The following is a 19,238-nucleotide window of genomic DNA, read 5'->3' on the forward strand; positions in this document are numbered from 1 at the left end:
GTTTGCAAAACCCCATCATCAGCATTAGCAAACAAAAAGGTCAAATCAGTTGGCTCAGACAGACTGTAATTTCTGTACCTATATTTATTAACACTAGGTACATAAAACTGAGGAGAAGTGCTAGAAAAACACACAGTGATGTTAACCACAATGGCAAACTGAATGTACCGATCCTTTCCTCCAGCCAGGAAACATTTTCAAGCTGTTTCTTTTACAGCTAGTCACTGGGAAGGAAATGCTTTTTAGACACAAAAATATTTTCTTTTCCAGAAGACACCATAAAACCCAGGCACAGAGCACAGTATAGGTTTTGATGAGAATTAATTACTTGTTTACTGTGGTAGTTCATTACACAGCTAATCCCCACATATTGTCTAAACAACTTATTTCCACCGGTGAGTGAGGAAAGGTCAAAAGAAACAAAACAGATTGTTTTTTTCCAAAGAAAATGATGCAGAGCACTGGCAACACATCTGCAGGGTGTAAAAAGCTAAAGAGCAACATTAGAGGATGTCCTTTGAGCACCTTCCAGATTTTTCTAAGTGAAGGTATTCCAGAATGAAATGTTACCAAATATAATGGAATTGAGATGTTCCCAGTATACAAAAATATTGTTCTAAACCAAGAGCTATTCATTATTAAGAGCTGTGGGCTGTAGTTTATCATTAGCATCTAGAAGTGAAGGATGGTTATAAGTCAATTCCATTTCTCCCCAGTGACTAAATCATGTACTAGCTAAATCATTTATTAATGTCAAAGGGTGACAGTTTTCAATTAAGATAATGAGATTCTAGAGGCTCTGGCCATCTGAACCCTGTTTGTGAATTTTCTCGACAATTAAAAAAAAACCCAAAACAAAACACAAAAGGAATCAGTCTGACAAACTGATTTTACTTAAACTGGGTACTAATAATTTAGCATTAATCCTACCACATATCTGCTACCTACATACCAAGAATAAATATTTATACTAGTAACCACATGCTGTTAGTCATTAACACAGGGTTAAGATGATGTTAATTGAATCATGGACATTGGAAACTGAAATCATTTTTCTCCCCTTGTAACTCTTGAGCTCCTCAGGTAAGGCCCCAGCCTTCGTCCATACAGCATCTCAGCAAACAAACACACAGCATCCAAGGTCCGTCTGCTCTAGGAGAAGAGGGCAAAACAGTCAAGGGAGAAAATCAAGAAACTGCTCACTCACACAGCATGAGTGGGCAGCCTCCCCAGCAATCAAAATGCCCTGCTGATCATGGGTCAGGTCCAGTGAGGACACATCCCTCCCATAGCAAACACTGCCCAGAGTTGAGATATGTATTCCAGATCTTTTTAAGTATGATCCCTGTAAGAGAGCATCCTACCCTTTAGACCCTTTGCTGTTAACTTCCATGGAGTAACTGTAATATAAGTGCTGGTAGCAACAACCATTATTCTTTTTAGCCATCTCACACCCACTGTTCAAAGTAATTCTTTATATTGACCCACTAGTTTTCAGAAAAAGAAAAACAAACAAAAAAATCAAAAGAAACCATATAGAACAACAATTACACAGTGAAAGTTAAGATAAGCTTCCCAAGGTAAAACTTCAAACTCCCACAGGCATTCAGTAAAGTCAAGTCAGAAAAGTAACACCACATTAGACTTGCTGGTTCAGATGTTACTAAGCACTGGCCAGACTCCATGCTTTCTCTTTTTATTTTACTTACAATTAGCTGGCAAGAGACAATGATTAGCTAAAAAACCCCACATTCCCTTCTGACCTCCAGGTGTACAAAGCAGAACAGCATTAAGTATTTCCAAAAGCAAACCCTGGATCTGTAGGTAGTGTGCAGTAAGGCATCAAGCAGCCCCAGCAGCAAGTCACCACACAGTGTTTATAGCACAAACTCTCGCTATGGAGCCCATTAGCTCCTGGTAAGATCTATCAAGGCAGGCACTGAGTGTCATGGCAGTCTCAGGCAGGCACCTGCCTCCAGACTCTTTTCCAAAGCCTTGTTCCAAGGCTGGACCTGTACAAACTACCACATACATGAGAATTTACAGAGGACAAGATTACAGCATATTTCTTAGAATGGTGTACGCTGCCGGCTCAACTCCCTGCTCCACTGGAGATTGGATTTACCATCTCTGTTTGCAGTTCATATCCATACAAGTATTGTGAATCACTCAGGCAAAGCAAGGGGTGTTACTCTGGTGCAGGCAACTCTGTTCACCAGGGGAATGTCACCATACAGCACACAGGATCCAGTCACCTTGACATTGCTGGCAATGCAATCATCTCCTTCCCAGTGGAAAAACTGATTACGTTTAACAGGTGATGATAGGCTTGAAAGTCATTCCTCCCCAACTCCAACAGATGGACAAATTGTGCTGTTACAGTTTGTTCCAGTTACAAAATAGTCCCCAATTCCCCTGGAGAGACCCCAACAGCCCTGTTTTCTCCCTGGCCAGTCCATCCCACTGGCATTGCAAAGGGACCCTTTACCTCCTCCTTTAGCCAGAGAGTTCCAATTAAAGGGCTTTAAAAAACCTCTATGTTAAATAAAACTACTTCTGCCTGATGAGACCTACTAACTGGGATACTACAAAGACTAACTTTTCTGGAAACTGTGTTGCACAGCCAAAACCACTCTGCACTGAGGGCTCTGCAGCACAACTGCAATTGTTAGCAGTGACTAACATTGTTATCTAGAACTCCTCAAATTTACAACATTACTTTACGACCAATATGGGAAGTCACGTATGGCACTGGCACGGCAGTGTAAGGACTAGGTTATTTTAACGCAAATACCATATTGCAGAGCTCAGTGGAGACTAGATTTAAAAACCTCCCAGAAAAGTGTTTAAAAATTAAGAAAAAAAAATTTTTAATCACCAGATAGATTTTTGGGAAATGAGGAAGAATATGACTGCACTTCCCTATTGCACATATATGGATTTGAAAGTAAGAAAAAGTTGGGAACAATGTTTTTTTTTCCCAGGATGAGGCAGACTGCACTCTAACTTCAGCCCTGTAATGACAGCTGCTGGATAAGAAACATTTGTTTGTTGCTAAGAAATGTTGAAAAAAAATAAAAACCAAAATGGGCATTTTACACCCCTTGAAGAAACAAATACATGACATTTTCACAAGAAAATGTGAAAATAAGAAAAGATCTCAGAAACAGACTGGATTCACGAATAAGAAATACGGGTTTTGGCTGAAAACAGAAAATATTTCCTGAGGCTCTGGAGGTGTGTCAGTCTCCTGTCTGTGCCGGGCGGCAGCTGCGGCCACCATAGAGCACCAGGGTTGGTGATGCTCTGAGCCCACTGCTGGGCAGCTGCCATGGCCCCGCTCCCACCCTTCTGTGAGGGACCCACACTCCCTTTTTCCCCCCACAGAGGGGAGGAACTGTGTGACTGTGAGGCTTATTAACACTCACATAAGTATCCTGTCAAAAGGTTTTCCCCCCAGCCCAAAGCGAGTGGGCGGTGCACTCGCTGCGTGACAGACGTTCCTCTGGCGGATACAGAGCAGCTCCTTATCCAAACAGCATTAGGGCCTGGTCCAGGATGACCTCAATAGCACACGCTTTCCAAAAAGTGTCATGCAGAAACATTTAATTCAGCTCTCTTAGACATTAAGTCGTCTCATATAGCTACTCTAAAAAAAAAAAAGAAAAAAATCAAGTAAAATTTGGACTTTAAAAACACACAAAGTTTCTTCTCAATCATAATAAGAGAAACATAGGGTAACTCCACTGGCATTAGTATTGGCACTTAAGATTTATACCAACACTCTCAAAATCCGAATTTGTACCAAAAACAAAACCCACACATAGACAAGGGCAAAGTTTATCCCCAAGTGAACAAAATAACATCTCCTGCAGACATTAATGGCTTCTGAAACTCTTTAGATTGATACATTAGTGATTTAAATGCCAAACCACATTCACTCTGTTTATCTTGGGAAGCTCCACATCCATGTAAGAACACCCTCAGAGCATAACAGAGGAATGAAAGGTCAGGCTGTTACTTCCAGAACCAGTGCAGTAAACTTAAACAAGGTATGGGTATTTCCCTGGTCAGTGCAGCCCACTGCAGCTGGCTATTTTTCTAATATCATATAAGCAGCATTAATAACTTCTGATACAGAGAAATAAAAAACTCAAATTGAAAAAAACAATATAAATACCCTCTGAAAGTAATTTAAACCAACCAGAAGTGAGCTATTTCAGTGCAAGATTTCTGCAGACCTGGCTCCTGGGCCATGTCAGGCTGCTCATGGACTTCTCAGGTCCCCAGTTGATGACCTGCTCCTCCTACCCCCAGAAGCTCTACATCACTATACAGTATTTAACTTCATCCAAAGCCTCTTCAGATTCTTTCTGAAAAACACATGTAGATACTTTAATCTATACAGACTTCACTGCCCCACACAGGTGGACCCTGCTCTGCCTTGCTGGAGCACAGTCCCAGGCTCAAAAAACCTGTCAAGCTTGTCCAGCCACAGGGGTGCAAACCCTAAGCTGTGGCTCTGAATATCTCTTTCCAGGTGAAGATCTGTTCATGACTCATTTCAGCTCACACTTGCAGCTCGTCTCTTCAAATGTGACTTTTCCTTAGGGGAGATGAGCTCCACCACTTCTGCAGCCTGAAACTTGTCAGCATTTTAAACGTGAGCAGGATGGGTGAGAATGGCTTGAGGAAAGGAATTATTAAGCACTGACAAACTAGAATTTGTAACTAGAAAAAGTGAGTATTTTTCACAGTCTTGAAGTGCCAGGGCTTTTGCCTTGATTATGAAAGGTAGTCATTCATTTAGAGATGGGTTTCAGGCTGGCCATAATGCCCAGACAGGCTGCCCTGTGCCTTTGCAGACCCTGCAGCAAGCCTGGTATTTCTGGCAGGACTATTTCCTACACCAGGCAGCCCCACTTCCCACTGGACACCCCCAAGGAAATGATCTGAACTCCGTGCATGATGGTCACTGAGGAAAACAAAATCCCAAGTCTTCACAGCAGGTTAAGTCTTGGGAACTGTGTGTCCTGTTCCCAAGACAGAAGCTGCAGGACTGTGAAGGGCAGGTGAAAGGAATCATGCACGACCTCAAAAGCTACAAGAAAAATAACTGACTATTGCAACACCCATCTGTGGGAAAAGGCAACAGCAGAACCTACCTGTGCTTCTGTAACCTTTCAAATTGTTCAACTAGCCCTTCCGTAGCAACTCTGTATTTTAGAGGTACGAGATTAAAACATTGCCCTTTGAAAATGTTACGTCCCAGCACCAAGCTTCAGGCTCTTTAACGAAAAAAGAGCCTCTAAACACCAGATCAGACAAAAGTCAATCACAAACAAATGTTTCCTAACATTCCTTATAAACCACGGAATAGTTACATTGCCATCTCAAATGCCAAGATAAAAGTTAATGGATTCAAAGGCCTATCCCTACGCACCAAGATAAGACTGCATGCCTAAATCTGAGTGATTTAACACTCGTTTATCAAAGTGAACTGTCCAATCTCACAGAACGTAACATCCCTTCTGCAGACTTCAGCACTGATACTCCATCAACGAGAATGTGACAGAGAGGGTTTCACTTCCTCCATCATCCCAATCACGTAACCCAACAGGCAGCGGTGCCTATGGCAGCACAGCACAGCCTGAGGGGAGCCAGGGCCACAGATCCACAGTTCCCAGGGCAGCCCAGCTCAGGAAGGGTGAACCTGAACCCAGCTCAAGGTCTGGCCAGCCCCTATGTCTTGTCCTTGGCTGGAGGATCTCAGCTTTGGGTGTCTCAGCAATCACTGATGGGTTTTTTCTTTGTTACCTAAGAGAAAAAACAAGCACCCAGCAGTCTTTAGCAGCACTGCACATCGCTCCAAGCAGCTCGTTTTAGCAGGAGGCACCAAAGCTGTCTTTACTATCAGGATTTTCTCAAACACACAGAACCAAGCTCAATAGGCCCTTTCAGCCACCCTATCAAGAGGGCCAACACAAAATTTTCAAAATATCCTTCCTTCTAATTCTAATCCAAACAACAGAGCACAGCTGTGAAAACTGAAGCCTGTACAGATCCACACTGTACAGGCTCCTTCTTAAAAGCACTGGGACAGGATTCAAGCTTCTACATTTTCTGATTCAAATTTATAGTCAGGCACAGAAAATTCCCATGGACTACAGAAAAAAAGAAAAATGCTTAAGCTGAGAGTTTTCTGAAAGATGAAAAAAAATTCACTGCTGTCTTCTGCTGACACACTGTGCAGCAAGCTGGGACAGAGGTCCACACTATGCCCTGACAACCAGGCAGCTCAGGGAGCTGCCAAATGGTGTTTGCTTAAGTTCCAAAAGGTACTTTTCTGGTCAAAAACTAGAAAAAACATAATAAGTTCCATATGGAAAAGCTAAAATTGGGCAAAAGGCTCTGTTAAATAAATAGCCTCAAATGAAGGCAAAAAGGATTAAAATGCTGTTTTTGAAGTCTGATCTATTTTTTTTCTAACAATTTTGCTGCTTGTCTTTTCAGTCTCTAGCTCAGAGCCACAGCCAGAACAACCAGCATACCATAACGTAACTCATAGGGCTCCTCTCCCCAGCAGAATACTAGAAAACCAAGGGCAAAATTCCTTAACATGACACTAGAAACCAAGTTCAGCAAACTAATTTGGATGTGACAGTTTTGATGAATAGTAACAGAAATTTTTTTTGCCTCTTTTTTTTAACGAGAATGACAGGGAAGGGTGATTTCTCTCCCCAAGAAACTACCATTTTCAGGTGAGTGTCACCATGATCAGTTCAGAAAGCACACATTAATCCTGACAGCAGGAAAGTGGGTGCCCAACTACAGGAAAGCTGCAGAGCAGCTGAGACTCACTATGGAGAGCTTCTCCCTGTAGCCATTCAGAGAAGGAATTTTGCATCCAACCCTCCTTCCTGTCCCTCAACACCCAGGCTCACGGAGGGAAAGGTGAGCTAGAAACTTGCAGGTTCAAATTATGCATTTGACGTTGCCATCATCACCATGGAGATCCCTTGCCCTTGGCCCTTCAGAGACCCCAAACTCCTCTTATCCTGCCTTCCAGACAGCAGAATTACTCAGGAAGCTCCATAGCAGAGAGAACTGTTCATTTTAAATGAGACTATACAAACCCTCTGATCTCCTGTAATAGTCTGATGGATGGGTTTCCTTCGCTGCCCTACAGTCACCAGGCTCAAGGTTTGTACTGACCCTGCTGAAGTTTGGATCAGATCCCACTGCGAGATCTTCAGAGCAGTTACTTCACCAGTGGGACCAGACTGAACCTGAGTTCTCCTCTCCAGACACTCAGTGAGTGGCTGAGTTTTCACAAGAGCACAGTCTACCAGGTAAAATACTCTCTGAAAAAGACTGGTACTAAAGAGAGCTGAATACACCCAGCTGAAGACTTGTAAACTTACTCCAGGGTCATTCTGAAAGCTTCACATGAGACATATGGAATAACCATCTCTCAAACCCAGAGGGAGCTTGGCATGGGAAGAAAGAGATGGCCACAAATCTGAGCTTCAAGACACTTAATTACATTTCTATCTGCTCTCAGTGTTCTTGGCAGTTCCCATCAAATATATCTGCAGAAAATGTTTTCACGTGAGGAGGCATTTGAAAATTGTCTGGCATAACACAGACCCAAGGCCACAAAGGGTGATGGTGCAAGAACTCCGACTGCCCCAGTGCTATCCCCCCAGCAGCATTGTGCTCACAGCATAGTTCTGTCAGTAAAACTCACCAGCGGCAACCCAGGTTAGAAATGCTCCTGCTCACATTGCCTGGAAGCAAACCCAGCCATTAATCTGTGAAAGAGACATTTATTTAAATGATCCCAATGAAAACACGTATGGAGATTTTTCAAAGACCAACATTCCAGAAGTTGTCACCAAACTGCCATGGTGTCAGTGCAACAAGACCAACTTGGTCATTCTGAGGCTATGTACAATTTTGTTGATGCAACATCATTAAAAGAATATTAAATACTGGCAATACACAACTTTTTATTTTTCCTTCAGAATTTTTGCAAAGATTTACATTTGCCACTCCGTATTTTCAGTATTTCAGCAGGAAAAACAAATCATGAAATGTTACATTAGGTCTTCTCAGGACACTTGTACAATCACTTACATTTAAAATCTTTGGTCAAAGGGTTCTGATGCACTTATTCAGAAACAGCTCAGAAGACTTAACACTGTCACCTGTAACTTTTCCAGCTATTATCTGAAGTGCAAATAAGTTCAATTACTATACATGAAAGCACTATGGGGAAACAAAAGTTTTAAGTACTAAACATCGTTTAAAGGCACTTTTCAGCTACACCTTTACCTGTCTCTGGGTAACCAGACTCTCCTCTTGCCTGCCCAGAGCCACATCAAAAACACAGTAATGCTGTAAGGGGCAGGACACTTAGCCGAATATCTCAGCACCAACCCAAGGCGTGTCTGCTGAGAACACAGCCACGCTTGGAAGGAAATGACTGTCCTGCTGGATGACACCAGGGACACAGAAAATCTGAAACAGGCACTTAAAATTCTGAACTACTTAGATTGAATGCTTTAGTTTGCCTTTCTTCAAGGAAATTATGGCTTAACTTTTTTTTCTTGATCATCGAACAGGCTGGCAGTTTCATAAACAGAAACTAGTAGTACACTATAAATGAACCCTGAAGATCATTTCCCAGGGGGCTTTCCACAAGGCGCTCACTGATTTTCATTTTCTTTTGGTCATAGAATGCTTCCCAAAATTAACATTTTTCCAGAGCCATTCATTTTCTACAAAGAATAAATAATGTAGAAAAAAAGGAACTGCCTGAGGTAAGTGGTGCCAGATGAGCCAGCTGGAATCACGGGGCTTTGTTTTAAAGATTCCTGACTGCTGTAAAGTCATAGCAGCAAACTAGTGCAAAAACTCTGATGCCTTGAAAGATATCCCGAAGCTATATAGTGCCAAAACACCGGGCTGTAAGACTTCAGACGTTTGCAGCCACATGACTCAGGCTTAAATTTCAAATACTTTTCACTTTTTCCTTCTGACACAAATTTAATGAAACCAGAGTTCAGTAGTAGGATCAGTCCTGCTATACATGTCTTGAAGCAGTTTCTGCCTAGACAGCTGCTTGTGTGCTTACAGGTCACTTGTGTTTGGTTTAGAAAGGTTTTCCATATGCTTTTAAAAATTGAAAAACTCTTGCTTCAACTGACTATGCTGCATTTTTTAACACACATATGCATCTGAACACTGAAAAGGATTAGAAGCTCATTTTGAAAGCACCAGTAGCACCTAAAACCACATTACATCTGAACACATGCAAACATTTGTCACCAAACCACAGAGGCCATGATCACCTTGAAGCCATCACACATGTGTAAGTCTACCCAGAGGTGACTTTTCTTAAGTGAAAGATCTTTTCAATGCTCCTGACATAGGAAAGGCATTTTTTGTGTATACTAGAGGTAGTGGATGCATGTAGTACACATGAATTTAGCAACAGAGTCTATGATCATAAAATTTAAAAGTATAAAAGTAGATTGAAGATGCAAGGTTGCAGGTACATTAACAAATTCCTGTAAAACAAGCAATGTGTTTATGAAGCCTTGGAAAACAGTGCTCACAGCCCAGCCTGAAGGTGAGCATCAATACCCCAATACTGCTGCTTTCCCTTTTTTCACTTCCATTAATAGCTACACTGTTGTTTCACAGCTCTGTCTTAGTGATGTGGAGGTACACTACACCAGCAACTCAAAGGCTGTGGTAAAGCAACCTTACACAATCTTATTTCTCATGGACTTCAGAGAACTACACAAGTTACATGATGGCAGAATTAAACCCTGGAGGAGTTCAGGAAATCAAACTTGCCCTGGTGAAGGACTTGAAGCTTCCTGCCCTTCATCACCTGCTTCACTCATCTCACCTTGCCCACCCACAGCTCTCCTGCACACTATTTCACAGCACATTAGGAAAGATTTGGAACTCTACTTTATGAAAGAAATAAATTATAACTATATGAGAATATACTGCAGCCATCTATTATTAAATCCTTGCCCAAAAATGGCCCCAAATTGTGGGTTTCAATAAGAATATTCCATTTCCAGATGAGCAGACAGAGAATCACTGAAGTCCTATTGTGAACACTTAGCTATCTGCACACCTATATGAACCCAAGCAGCGTCCAGCCCAAAGCTCCGTAACACCTGTCTGTTCCCCTCTGCCTGACCCCCACTCATGTGAGTCCACTCCCTATACCACCCACAGAAGCAGAGTGAGACCTTCTCCAAAAAGAGGGCTCATGAGCGTGGCTCAGCTCAGGGATGCCTGGCAACACAGCACAAGGCTGGGCAGCACCAGCACTGCTGCACCTCTGCTCCAGGGGAAAAGCTATTTGAACACAGCGATCCCTATTACCTACATGTGTCAAGAGAAGCAGGGAAACTTATAAACAGAGCTTCTAAACAGCACAACCTCAGAAACTATGCACCCACTGGGATTTATTATCTAGAAACAATGTCTGGCATCAAGCTTCCAGGAAAATTTAGGTTACAAAGCAAATAGCAACCACCTCTCAGGCAGGCACACAAAACTGTGAGAACACCTTGCTTGTTTTCAAACACCACTTCAGAGTCCTCACGGGAGCATCACTGAGACCATCAGCTCCAAAATCTCAGCTGTGCTGCCAAGGGCTGCTGAACCAGGCACAAAGGCTACATTTGGAAATAGTTTTAAAGAAAGATTTGGCAATATTTTCAGCATCATTTCAACAAGTGCAACTGCCACAAACATCAAGCTACAAATCAGTGCACACTTATGCTTATAACCATTGATAAGGTCTGCTGCAAACATGGCAATGAAAACCATACCAGGCAGGTACAGTGAGCTCCGGACTGGAGTCTCCACATTCCCAGAAGGGAGAACCTTTAAATATCTGAAGCAACCTTGATTGCTGCTCCAGAGATGACTGGGAGGTACACACGTGTTCCATATGCTCACCTGCACTTTACTGAACACAAGCCAGGAATGCTGCCACAGAAATTAGAAGCGAAAAAGACTCCCATACAGACACAGTCCCAGATCATCTCTCTTACATTAAGTGTGAATAATGCTAATTCTGTATTACCTGCAAAATCATGATCTTCTTACCACATCAGAGACTCACTGATCCCTGTAGAATAGTCCTGCAACATCCCAGCTGTGTGATTTCACATGTAACTGCCTGTCCCACTAACTTTGGATAAAACAGATGAAACTTCACCTTGCTATAGGTGAAAGAATCATAAAAAGTAAAAGGAAAGGAACAGCAAAAGAAAAAGCAGGCTTCACTGTATTATATTTTCAAGAAGAAACCTCAATATCTACATTTTTCTAGCTTATTCTTCTAATCCGTTTAAGTCAATTTTACATAGCTTCCAGAAACAGAGAGGCTTCTTCATTAAACAGCAGCATAACAGGAAAAGCTTCCATCAGAGGGAAGTAGAGAACAGGCAGACCAAAAGAAAAACAAAAAAAAACACAAAAAACCAAAACAACAACAAACCCAAATTAAAAAACAAGTGATCACAGCTTATTCCAGCAAAACCAGAAACCAAGGCTCTGGGAAAGGGGGCACATTTTAGCAGCAGATGAAGCTTTCAGCAGCAAGTGGCCACAACAGCAGTGGGGACAAGTCCAGCTCATGCCCCAGCTCATTGTGTTCTGTAACCCAGCTGCTGATGACACTTCATTCCTATTGCGTATGCGTGAGCTTTGCTGCTGACCTCACTACTGGAACTGTACCCATCCCGTCAATGCCAAAAACTTCAGCACAAACTATGAAACTTGACAGGACTGAGCATATTTGGAACAGAAGCAGATTTTGCATGAACGGCAACAGACCAGGAATGCGCAGCCTTGTCATCCATTGTGTGGAACTGGGAAAGGAGGCCCAGGAGCAATAGAGGACCATGGCACACTTTGTCAGAACGTGACAGGAGCCTTCACACTACAATGGTCACTGCCTTTTAAGTTAAACATACACAGCTTGCCTTAGCACTGAGGGCAGGACTGACCTGCACCAACAAGCATCCACTTCCAAAGGCAGTTCGTACTTTCCCTTACTGAACCAGGCCAAAAGAAATATTCTGAGAGATGAAAATATTTTCTTTGCCGTTTTACTTAGTACAGAGCTACACCACGGACTAACAACAGACCTGCACTTCACCAAGGCTGGGTACTGACACAAGATACATCTGGGTCAAAACTAAGCCACATACCATGCACACATCAGAGCACCAAGAAAGCTGGGCCAGGTCCACACTTTCTGCACCCATACATCAGCCTGATGTAAAAGACATGGCTGCATCTGCCATTATATATCCCCCAAATATCCTACAGAAGTGACTTGGCATAACCTGTAATCCCACAATACATTAATAGAGAACATAAGACATCATCTATTCTGCCAGTGACCACATACCACCCTGCTACAACCAAAATCCCATGCCCAGCACCCTCACAACACCTGCTTGTCAGCCAGCAAGAGAGCATGTGATGGCAGGGACAAGCAGAGGGCCCTCCTTCAACATTCCCATTGCACCAACATTTGTTTCACAGCAGCTATGTGCCAGGAGAAAGGGAACCTGGGACAAAGAAAGCAACATGGGACACCTGAAACTAAATTAAGATGTTGAGGGGGAGGAAGAAGGGAAAAAAGATGCATTTATACCTTGTACAAGCTCTCCTCGGAGGGCCCGGCAGCTCTGCCAGCAGTTCTGGACAGGCTGGTGATTCACAACATGTCAAGGGGAGATCAGACTACTTGAAAGGACCGGACTTCAAGGGTTTTTTGGAGAAAAAAATTTCAGAGGGGTTGGGGATATTAGATAGTCTATTGCCCATGTAACTCTAGCTCATATGTATATGGATTAGGATTAAGCTTTCAGTTACAGGATCTCATCCTAGCTACCCCAGCATCCTTCCCCTCACTGCATTCATTTTGTCCACAATTCACTACATTGTCATTTAACCCCTCCTGAACCTTTAACCCCCAGAATTATTATGGACTTCTTGTGACTTTTCCAAGAAGACTTTTACCTTTCTCCCCATTTCAGGAGCTGGCATAAGTCGAAAGTATATTTACTTCTGCAATTTTGGATCTCCCTGATTTCTTTACTTTTTAGAGCTACAGTAATTACTACAGCAATTCATGTACTTCCCCAAAAACTCCTGTTGGCAAAAAGTGCATTTACAGACACTCATCATTTTGATCGGCTCAGGATGCCTAGACACTCCTGCCACAGGCAACCAACAGTAGGTTTGCACAAAGTTAGTGGCCACTGTTGAGAACTTTGGTGCTTGTGGCTCCCCTTCAAGAACAGGCTCCCCTCACTACAGGCTTGGGTTTTGCTACAACAGGTAAGTGAGAAGCCCAGTGATCATCCCCCCTCCAGGCAGCCCCGGTTCCCCACAGCACACAGCCACTCCCACCCACTCCCTAGGGTCAGACCCCTAACAGCGCACAGGTTACAGCTAAACAAGGCTAAACAAGGTTACACTCACAAGCTTATGCTGCAAAACACAAGCATTTGGTTCTCTTTAGCATTGCATGCTCTTGTAGGCAGTATCAGATATTTGTCATAATAGTACCTTGTTATTTTAACACCTCCCTAATTCCACAAAGGGGACACAAAGCCATTCTGTACAATCCACACCAGCATAACACTACTAACCTCGGCTTTCCCTTTCTCCTTCCCTTCCCTCACCACCTTCTTTGTCACCAACCCTGGATGCAGCCTCACCTGAGGTCTGTCCCCTGCAGCACCATCTCCCCAGGGAACACCCCTACTCCACAGCGCCCAAGACCATTAACTCCTTCACACAGGGCATCCTGCCACTTGCACTTAGCAGAGAGGTTTCTGACTAACACAAGGAAAGACGTAACTAATAATACATGCACATAGTTTTACCCCGGAATCCATCAACTGTGTATGTGGTACGTCATTCCTATCCAGTAAAATCAAGCTTCTTATTGTAGAGAAAAGTACAGCTTTTTTAGACCAGGAATTATGCCCATTACTGGCTGGTGAAGATTAAAGCTCATAGATCTCTCAGCTTGGCTCTACTACCAACTCCAATCAAACCGCTGAATTTTCTGCTTGATGATATCAAAGCAAATTCTCAATTTGGATTGCAAAAGTAGTAATAATCTTTTCTTGTCATCTGCTGTGCCCATTGATTCTTATTTAAGATGTCCAATTCTCTCTCACTAGACACTTGCTCTGGAAAACTACACGAAACCGACGCAGTGGAACTACAAAGTGAGTTTTATTTCATCTCGCTCTCTGCCTGTCTCGGATTTCCCCGGACTATGCAACACACACAAGGCACACGAACAACGGCACAGCCGGCACGGCACACCCGAGCGCTGCCGGAGGGTGCGGCAAGGGGGGACCCCGGTCACCCTGACACATCCCGACCTCTGGGTGTGGGGGTGGCGAAGGACTCCCACGGGATTCCGCATCCCCCGCGCGCCGCTCCGAGAGACCCTCCCGCTGCCGCGGGTCAGGCGGGGCCGGGCCAGGGGTGCCCCTCACCCGCGGGGGCGGCAGAGAATCCCCTGAGCGGCGCGTCCCCCGCCGTCGCCGTCCGCAGCCGGCACCGAACCCCGCCAGGGGCGCCGGGGGCGCCGGAGCCGCCGGGCAGCGACACCCGGGATGTCGCCGGAGCAGCGGCCCCCGCGCTGCGTGTGTGCGGCGTGCGCGTGTCCCGTGCCCCCGCACACCCACCCTCCGCGCCGGCGGGGGGAGAAGTTGCCACAAACTCCCGGTACAGGGGTGATGCTCCGCCGGTCCCGCTGCCACCCCAGAGCCGCGCGGCCCCGCCGTCCCCTCCGGCTCGGACCCCGGCCGCCCCCCCTACCTGCAGCCGCTCCGTGGCCGGCTGCCACATGGTGCCGCGGCGACGGGAGGCGCTGCCGAGCGGGGCCGCGCGCGGCTCTCTGCGGGCGCGCGCCCCGCCCCGCCCCGCCCCGTCCCGCCCACGCGTGGGGGGCCACGCGCGGACCCGCCCGGCAGCGCCGGTCCCCCGGGCACGGCACCCATCCCACCCGGGCACGGTGCCCATCCAACCTGGGCACGGCATCCATGCCCCGGGCACGGCATGTATCCCCCCGAGCACGGCATCCCCCGGGCACGGCATCCCTTCCCCCGGGCACAGCAAGCATCCCACCTAGACACCTACGGGTACCGGGATAGCGCCTCCCCCCAGCTACCGGCACAGCCCGGCGTGTCCCAGCCCCGCACGGCGCTCTCGGGCAGCGGTGCCGGCCTCCCCACTGGCGCTCGCTGTGCGCTGCCTGGGAGCGTGTGGGCACCCCCCGCTCCCCAGAGGAGCGCTCCCCAGGGGACGTTTGCCTCACCGCACCTGCAGCTTTTGCCTCCTGTTCTGCAGGTGGTTCAAACTGCTGCCAAGCACGTAGGACGCATCATGGCTCTGTAAGGCCGCTGCTGCTGGCAGTGCAGGGTCATGGAGCATCAGCTCCATGGGAGCCACCAGCTAGGGGCAGGATCCCCCCTGCGCGGGCAGTGCCAGGGTGGTCCCCCGAGGGGCCAGCACCAAGCCAGCATCAAGGCCACATTCAGCTGTTTCACAGTGTCGGGCATCCCAGGTGTGCCCAGTATTCCAGCTGTGCCTCGGCACTCACAGGGACACACACACACACACTGTGTAGAGGTCTGCAGGGACTGCTCTTCCCTCTGGAGGCCAGAAATGCCACCGAAAAGCAAAGGCTCTGCAGGTTCCAAAGCTGCGCCAAGGAACATTTTTTCCAGACACAAAAGCTGCCCCTGGTCCTTCGTGCTCACCTGAAGCTGCTTGGGCAGTGCCTCATGCTTGGATGCAGGAGGATTTGTTAAAAATCCAGAGGAGCCCATGTCATACTTTTCCTGAGCATTGACCACCACAGCCTGCAACCTGCAAGCCAGGCTCTAACACATTGAGGGTGTGTGATCCCAGGGCCACGGGGTATCCTTTCAGTGTCAGTGTTTTAAATAGCAAGGAAAAGCAATACTGAAGGGAATCTTCTTTAAAAAAACAGGCACCAGGCTCACCTGTGGACAAACCATGACCTTTGGCAGGGCAGCTCTGCCACAGGAGCTATCTTGAGGACCAACACCTTGAGACACATTGCAGGATCCAGGTGAGGCTCGATGTGATCAGAGCAAGGCCTCAATACACGTGAACTTTTAGATTGTTTCTGAAAAGACTCCACCAGTACATCCCTGGGCAGTGATGGCCTAATTAAAGCAATTCATGTGTTACAGCTCCATTTACTGATGCATTACCCACCTCTCTCCAGGAAGGGAAGCACTAATTCTGCACCAGCTCTTGGCTGAGATACCCACCAGAGCTCTTTCCAGACACCATGTCCCTGTCACACTGTTGTTTCTTCCAACTGGTGCCTACACTCCTGCACAAGAGCCTTTTCTAAAAGCCTCACTCTTCCTCAAGTGAACTCTGGAGCAGTTTCATAGATCCTTCCCGTATGGGTCAATCCACCCGCCATCATTTCCTGAACCAGCTGGGAGCTGGCACAACCCAGGCTGTCAGCAGCAGGGCACACAAAGGAAGCTCAGGATCTGCAATTAGCAGGAGGAGGCCAACCCTGGGGCTGGAGGCTGCTTCTCTCTTAGTTTACATGACTTTTATACAAACTAGAACAATTGAGGAGGGAAATCTACATTTGCTACGAAATGGGTGGCATGTTATGAGAACAAACGAATCACTTAATTTCCAAAAGGATATGAAAACAAGAGAAAATTAATGCTGTAGGCTTCAGGCTTTAGTTGTATGAGAGGAAGGTAGGAATATGCTCACACATGGGGAGGAGCAGCTCAGTTACAAATTTTTGAAATCCAGCTGGTTGGTTAGAAAGCAATCTGTGAGCCCCTGAGCCCCATCAGCATCCTCCCCAAGCCTTACCCTTCACCAAGGCAGCAAGTAGCACTGTGGGGACAAGAGAGATACTGAGCCCTTCTGCTCGTGTTTGTTTAGTCTCCAGGTGTGCTCAGCACCACGGGCTGTCTGAGGAAATCCAGCTGTTTCACCCTTTTGGACATGCCCCACAACACCTCTGCAGGAAACCCAGTTTTCAGCCAGGCCAGGTGCTGCTGGGGTGGTCAGGCACCAGCCAAAACCCAGTTCAGGAAATGATTCATTAAACTTGGGTGAGTTCATGTCACAATCTCACTAAGATGAGGTCATTTCTACCTAGACTTTCTAATATTTTAATCCAAGCATCAATTTTTATTTGGTATTTAAGATGTTCTACATTAGGTAAGGTCCTGCTCCAAGCCAGTCAGAGATCTTTCGCTTAAATAAATAGTGTGAATTCCTATTTCCAGGATGTACTATGTTCCAGAATGTGCCTGTAAAAAGATACTGGGTTTTTTTTTCTATTAATTTTCCTTTTACTGTGCCAAATTGTGGAGTTTCTCTTCTCAGAATGAGTTAAGACAATTCTTTCCGAAGACTGCAATACATTACACAGGTTGGTCCCACTTCTCTCCTTCATTTCAGAGCTCACAGGACAGAAATACTGGAGCCATGGGAGATCTTGCATTTCAAAAGGGAGTATTGGATGCAATAGGACCAATTTCACTTCTATTCACATAGTAAATCTGAAGCATTTCCAGTGACTCCAGGATATTTTATCTCTTTTAATGGCTTCTAGTTATTGAGTTTTCCTCTTTTTGCACCATCTCATCCCCTAATATAAGGTCTTTATAGCAACGTAGCTCCTCTGCGTTTGAAAACAAAAATAAACTTTTTGGTTTTTAACTATAGCACTGCCTTTTTAATTAACTAAACTTATCCAATTGCTGATCCCATTGAATTATTTGACTTCAAAAGTTCCATTTAGCTTTAGGAGCACTATTATTTCTCACTGAAACATAACTAGAAGAGTCATTCAGTTATTTAAATGCTGCTTCCTCAAATAATTTGCAGACTTCGCAAGTCCTGTTTCCAAGATCCTCTTTTTGATTATGCAAGTTTACAAAGCATACAGAAGTCATTAAACACATCTCTTTTTTTATGTTATTAATTCAGTTTACCTTGGATTTGCTTTTGTAAAGTTTGCCTAATTAACAAATTTAATCTTCTGTAAAGTGCTGTAATTAATAGCATACTTCCAAAATCTAAATACACTTGTTACTCTTAAACATTTGTCAAATCACTTGAAGCAAATGCAGCTTCCCTGCATAGAGGGATACCAGACACATCGTCTGAGCTTTCAAATATCTCTCTGAAAAAATGCTTAGTGCCTAAGCAACCCAAAATATACTGTCCAAGTAACCCAAACGGTTTTCTTTGACAACTATTACATTTTAACATTCAAGGTAACAATAAATGTATTGTTATGTAGAACTTCATCTCATGCATATGACAAAGCTGGCTGGGATGGCATGATCTCAACTTTATGTCATATAAATATGGCAGAGGGAACACCCAAGGTAGAGATTTCCAGTTCCCACAGCAGGTTGCACTCTTTGGAGTCTGGGCATGGGGGAGCTGCATGAGGGCATTATCTGGGGAGGAAACAGTCAGGCTGGGGCTCCAGCACTACAGCCAGCCATGGGATGCAGGCAAGGGCACCCAGGGGCAGCATCAGAGCATTGGCAGTTTGCAAACCCTGACAGCACAAACCTGGGTTTTGAGGGGACTCAGTCATTTGCAGAGTTCAGAGGCTACTGAGAAGCTACTTCAATGTACACATAGCGACAGATACAGCCCCTTTTCTGGGAACAGCAGCATCTAAAGGTCTGGCTCTGATTCCTTACCTGGGATCCCCTCAGGCATGGTCACTGTTAAACAAGCAGCAATTCAACAAGAATAATGTTTCATTAAAATACTGGCAAAATGCAGACCACATTATTTTCAAATGCCCTTGATTTCCTTTCAGTACTGTGTTTTGGTAATTTGAAAGGGAAATTTATTTACATCCCTGCTTGTTGTATAATCCCTAATGTTATTTAAGTAATCATTTTCATTCTGACTGTGTAGGTGCATTGAGATGATTATGCAGACATGGGAGTGCAGCTCCACCAAAGGTGGTTCAGCCGAGGGCACTTCTTCTCACACTGCATCTGCCTCATATCCCCTTCACAGGTATTTTTAAATGGCATCAGGAGATGCCATAACCTGAAGCACTGTGGTGTTAATGATTTGTGAAATTGAGGCAGCAGTAAGTATCCCAGTCA

The 19,238-nt window shown here is 45.1% G+C and overlaps 1 protein-coding gene across 5 annotated transcripts in view; it reads right to left on the reverse strand.

Moving 5' to 3' along the window:
- The window catches only part of PID1 (phosphotyrosine interaction domain containing 1), an 87,102-nt gene extending 72,132 nt beyond the window's left edge, over window positions 1–14,970 (reverse strand). Inside the window, exons 1-3 of one of the 5 annotated variants that reach the window (XM_069024794.1) lie at window positions 14,899–14,945; window positions 7,751–7,814; window positions 3,429–3,649 (exon numbers count right to left, since the gene is read on the reverse strand). Coding sequence is in view for 2 of the 5 variants with exons in the window: in XM_069024791.1 (XP_068880892.1) it covers window positions 14,899–14,928 (30 nt within the window). In the remaining 3 variants the exon portion in view is untranslated. Of the gene's footprint in view, window positions 1–3,428; window positions 3,650–7,750; window positions 7,815–11,122; window positions 11,177–14,765; window positions 14,833–14,898 lie in introns of those variants that run through there. The other 4 variants (XM_069024793.1, XM_069024791.1, XM_069024795.1 and 1 more) reach the window with 4 other exon arrangements.
- Window positions 14,971–19,238: the final 4,268 nt, after the last annotated feature.

The sequence above is a fragment of the Aphelocoma coerulescens genome, chromosome 9 (genome assembly GCF_041296385.1).
Source record: "Aphelocoma coerulescens isolate FSJ_1873_10779 chromosome 9, UR_Acoe_1.0, whole genome shotgun sequence".
In the NCBI taxonomy this organism is placed as follows: Eukaryota; Metazoa; Chordata; class Aves; order Passeriformes; family Corvidae; genus Aphelocoma; species Aphelocoma coerulescens.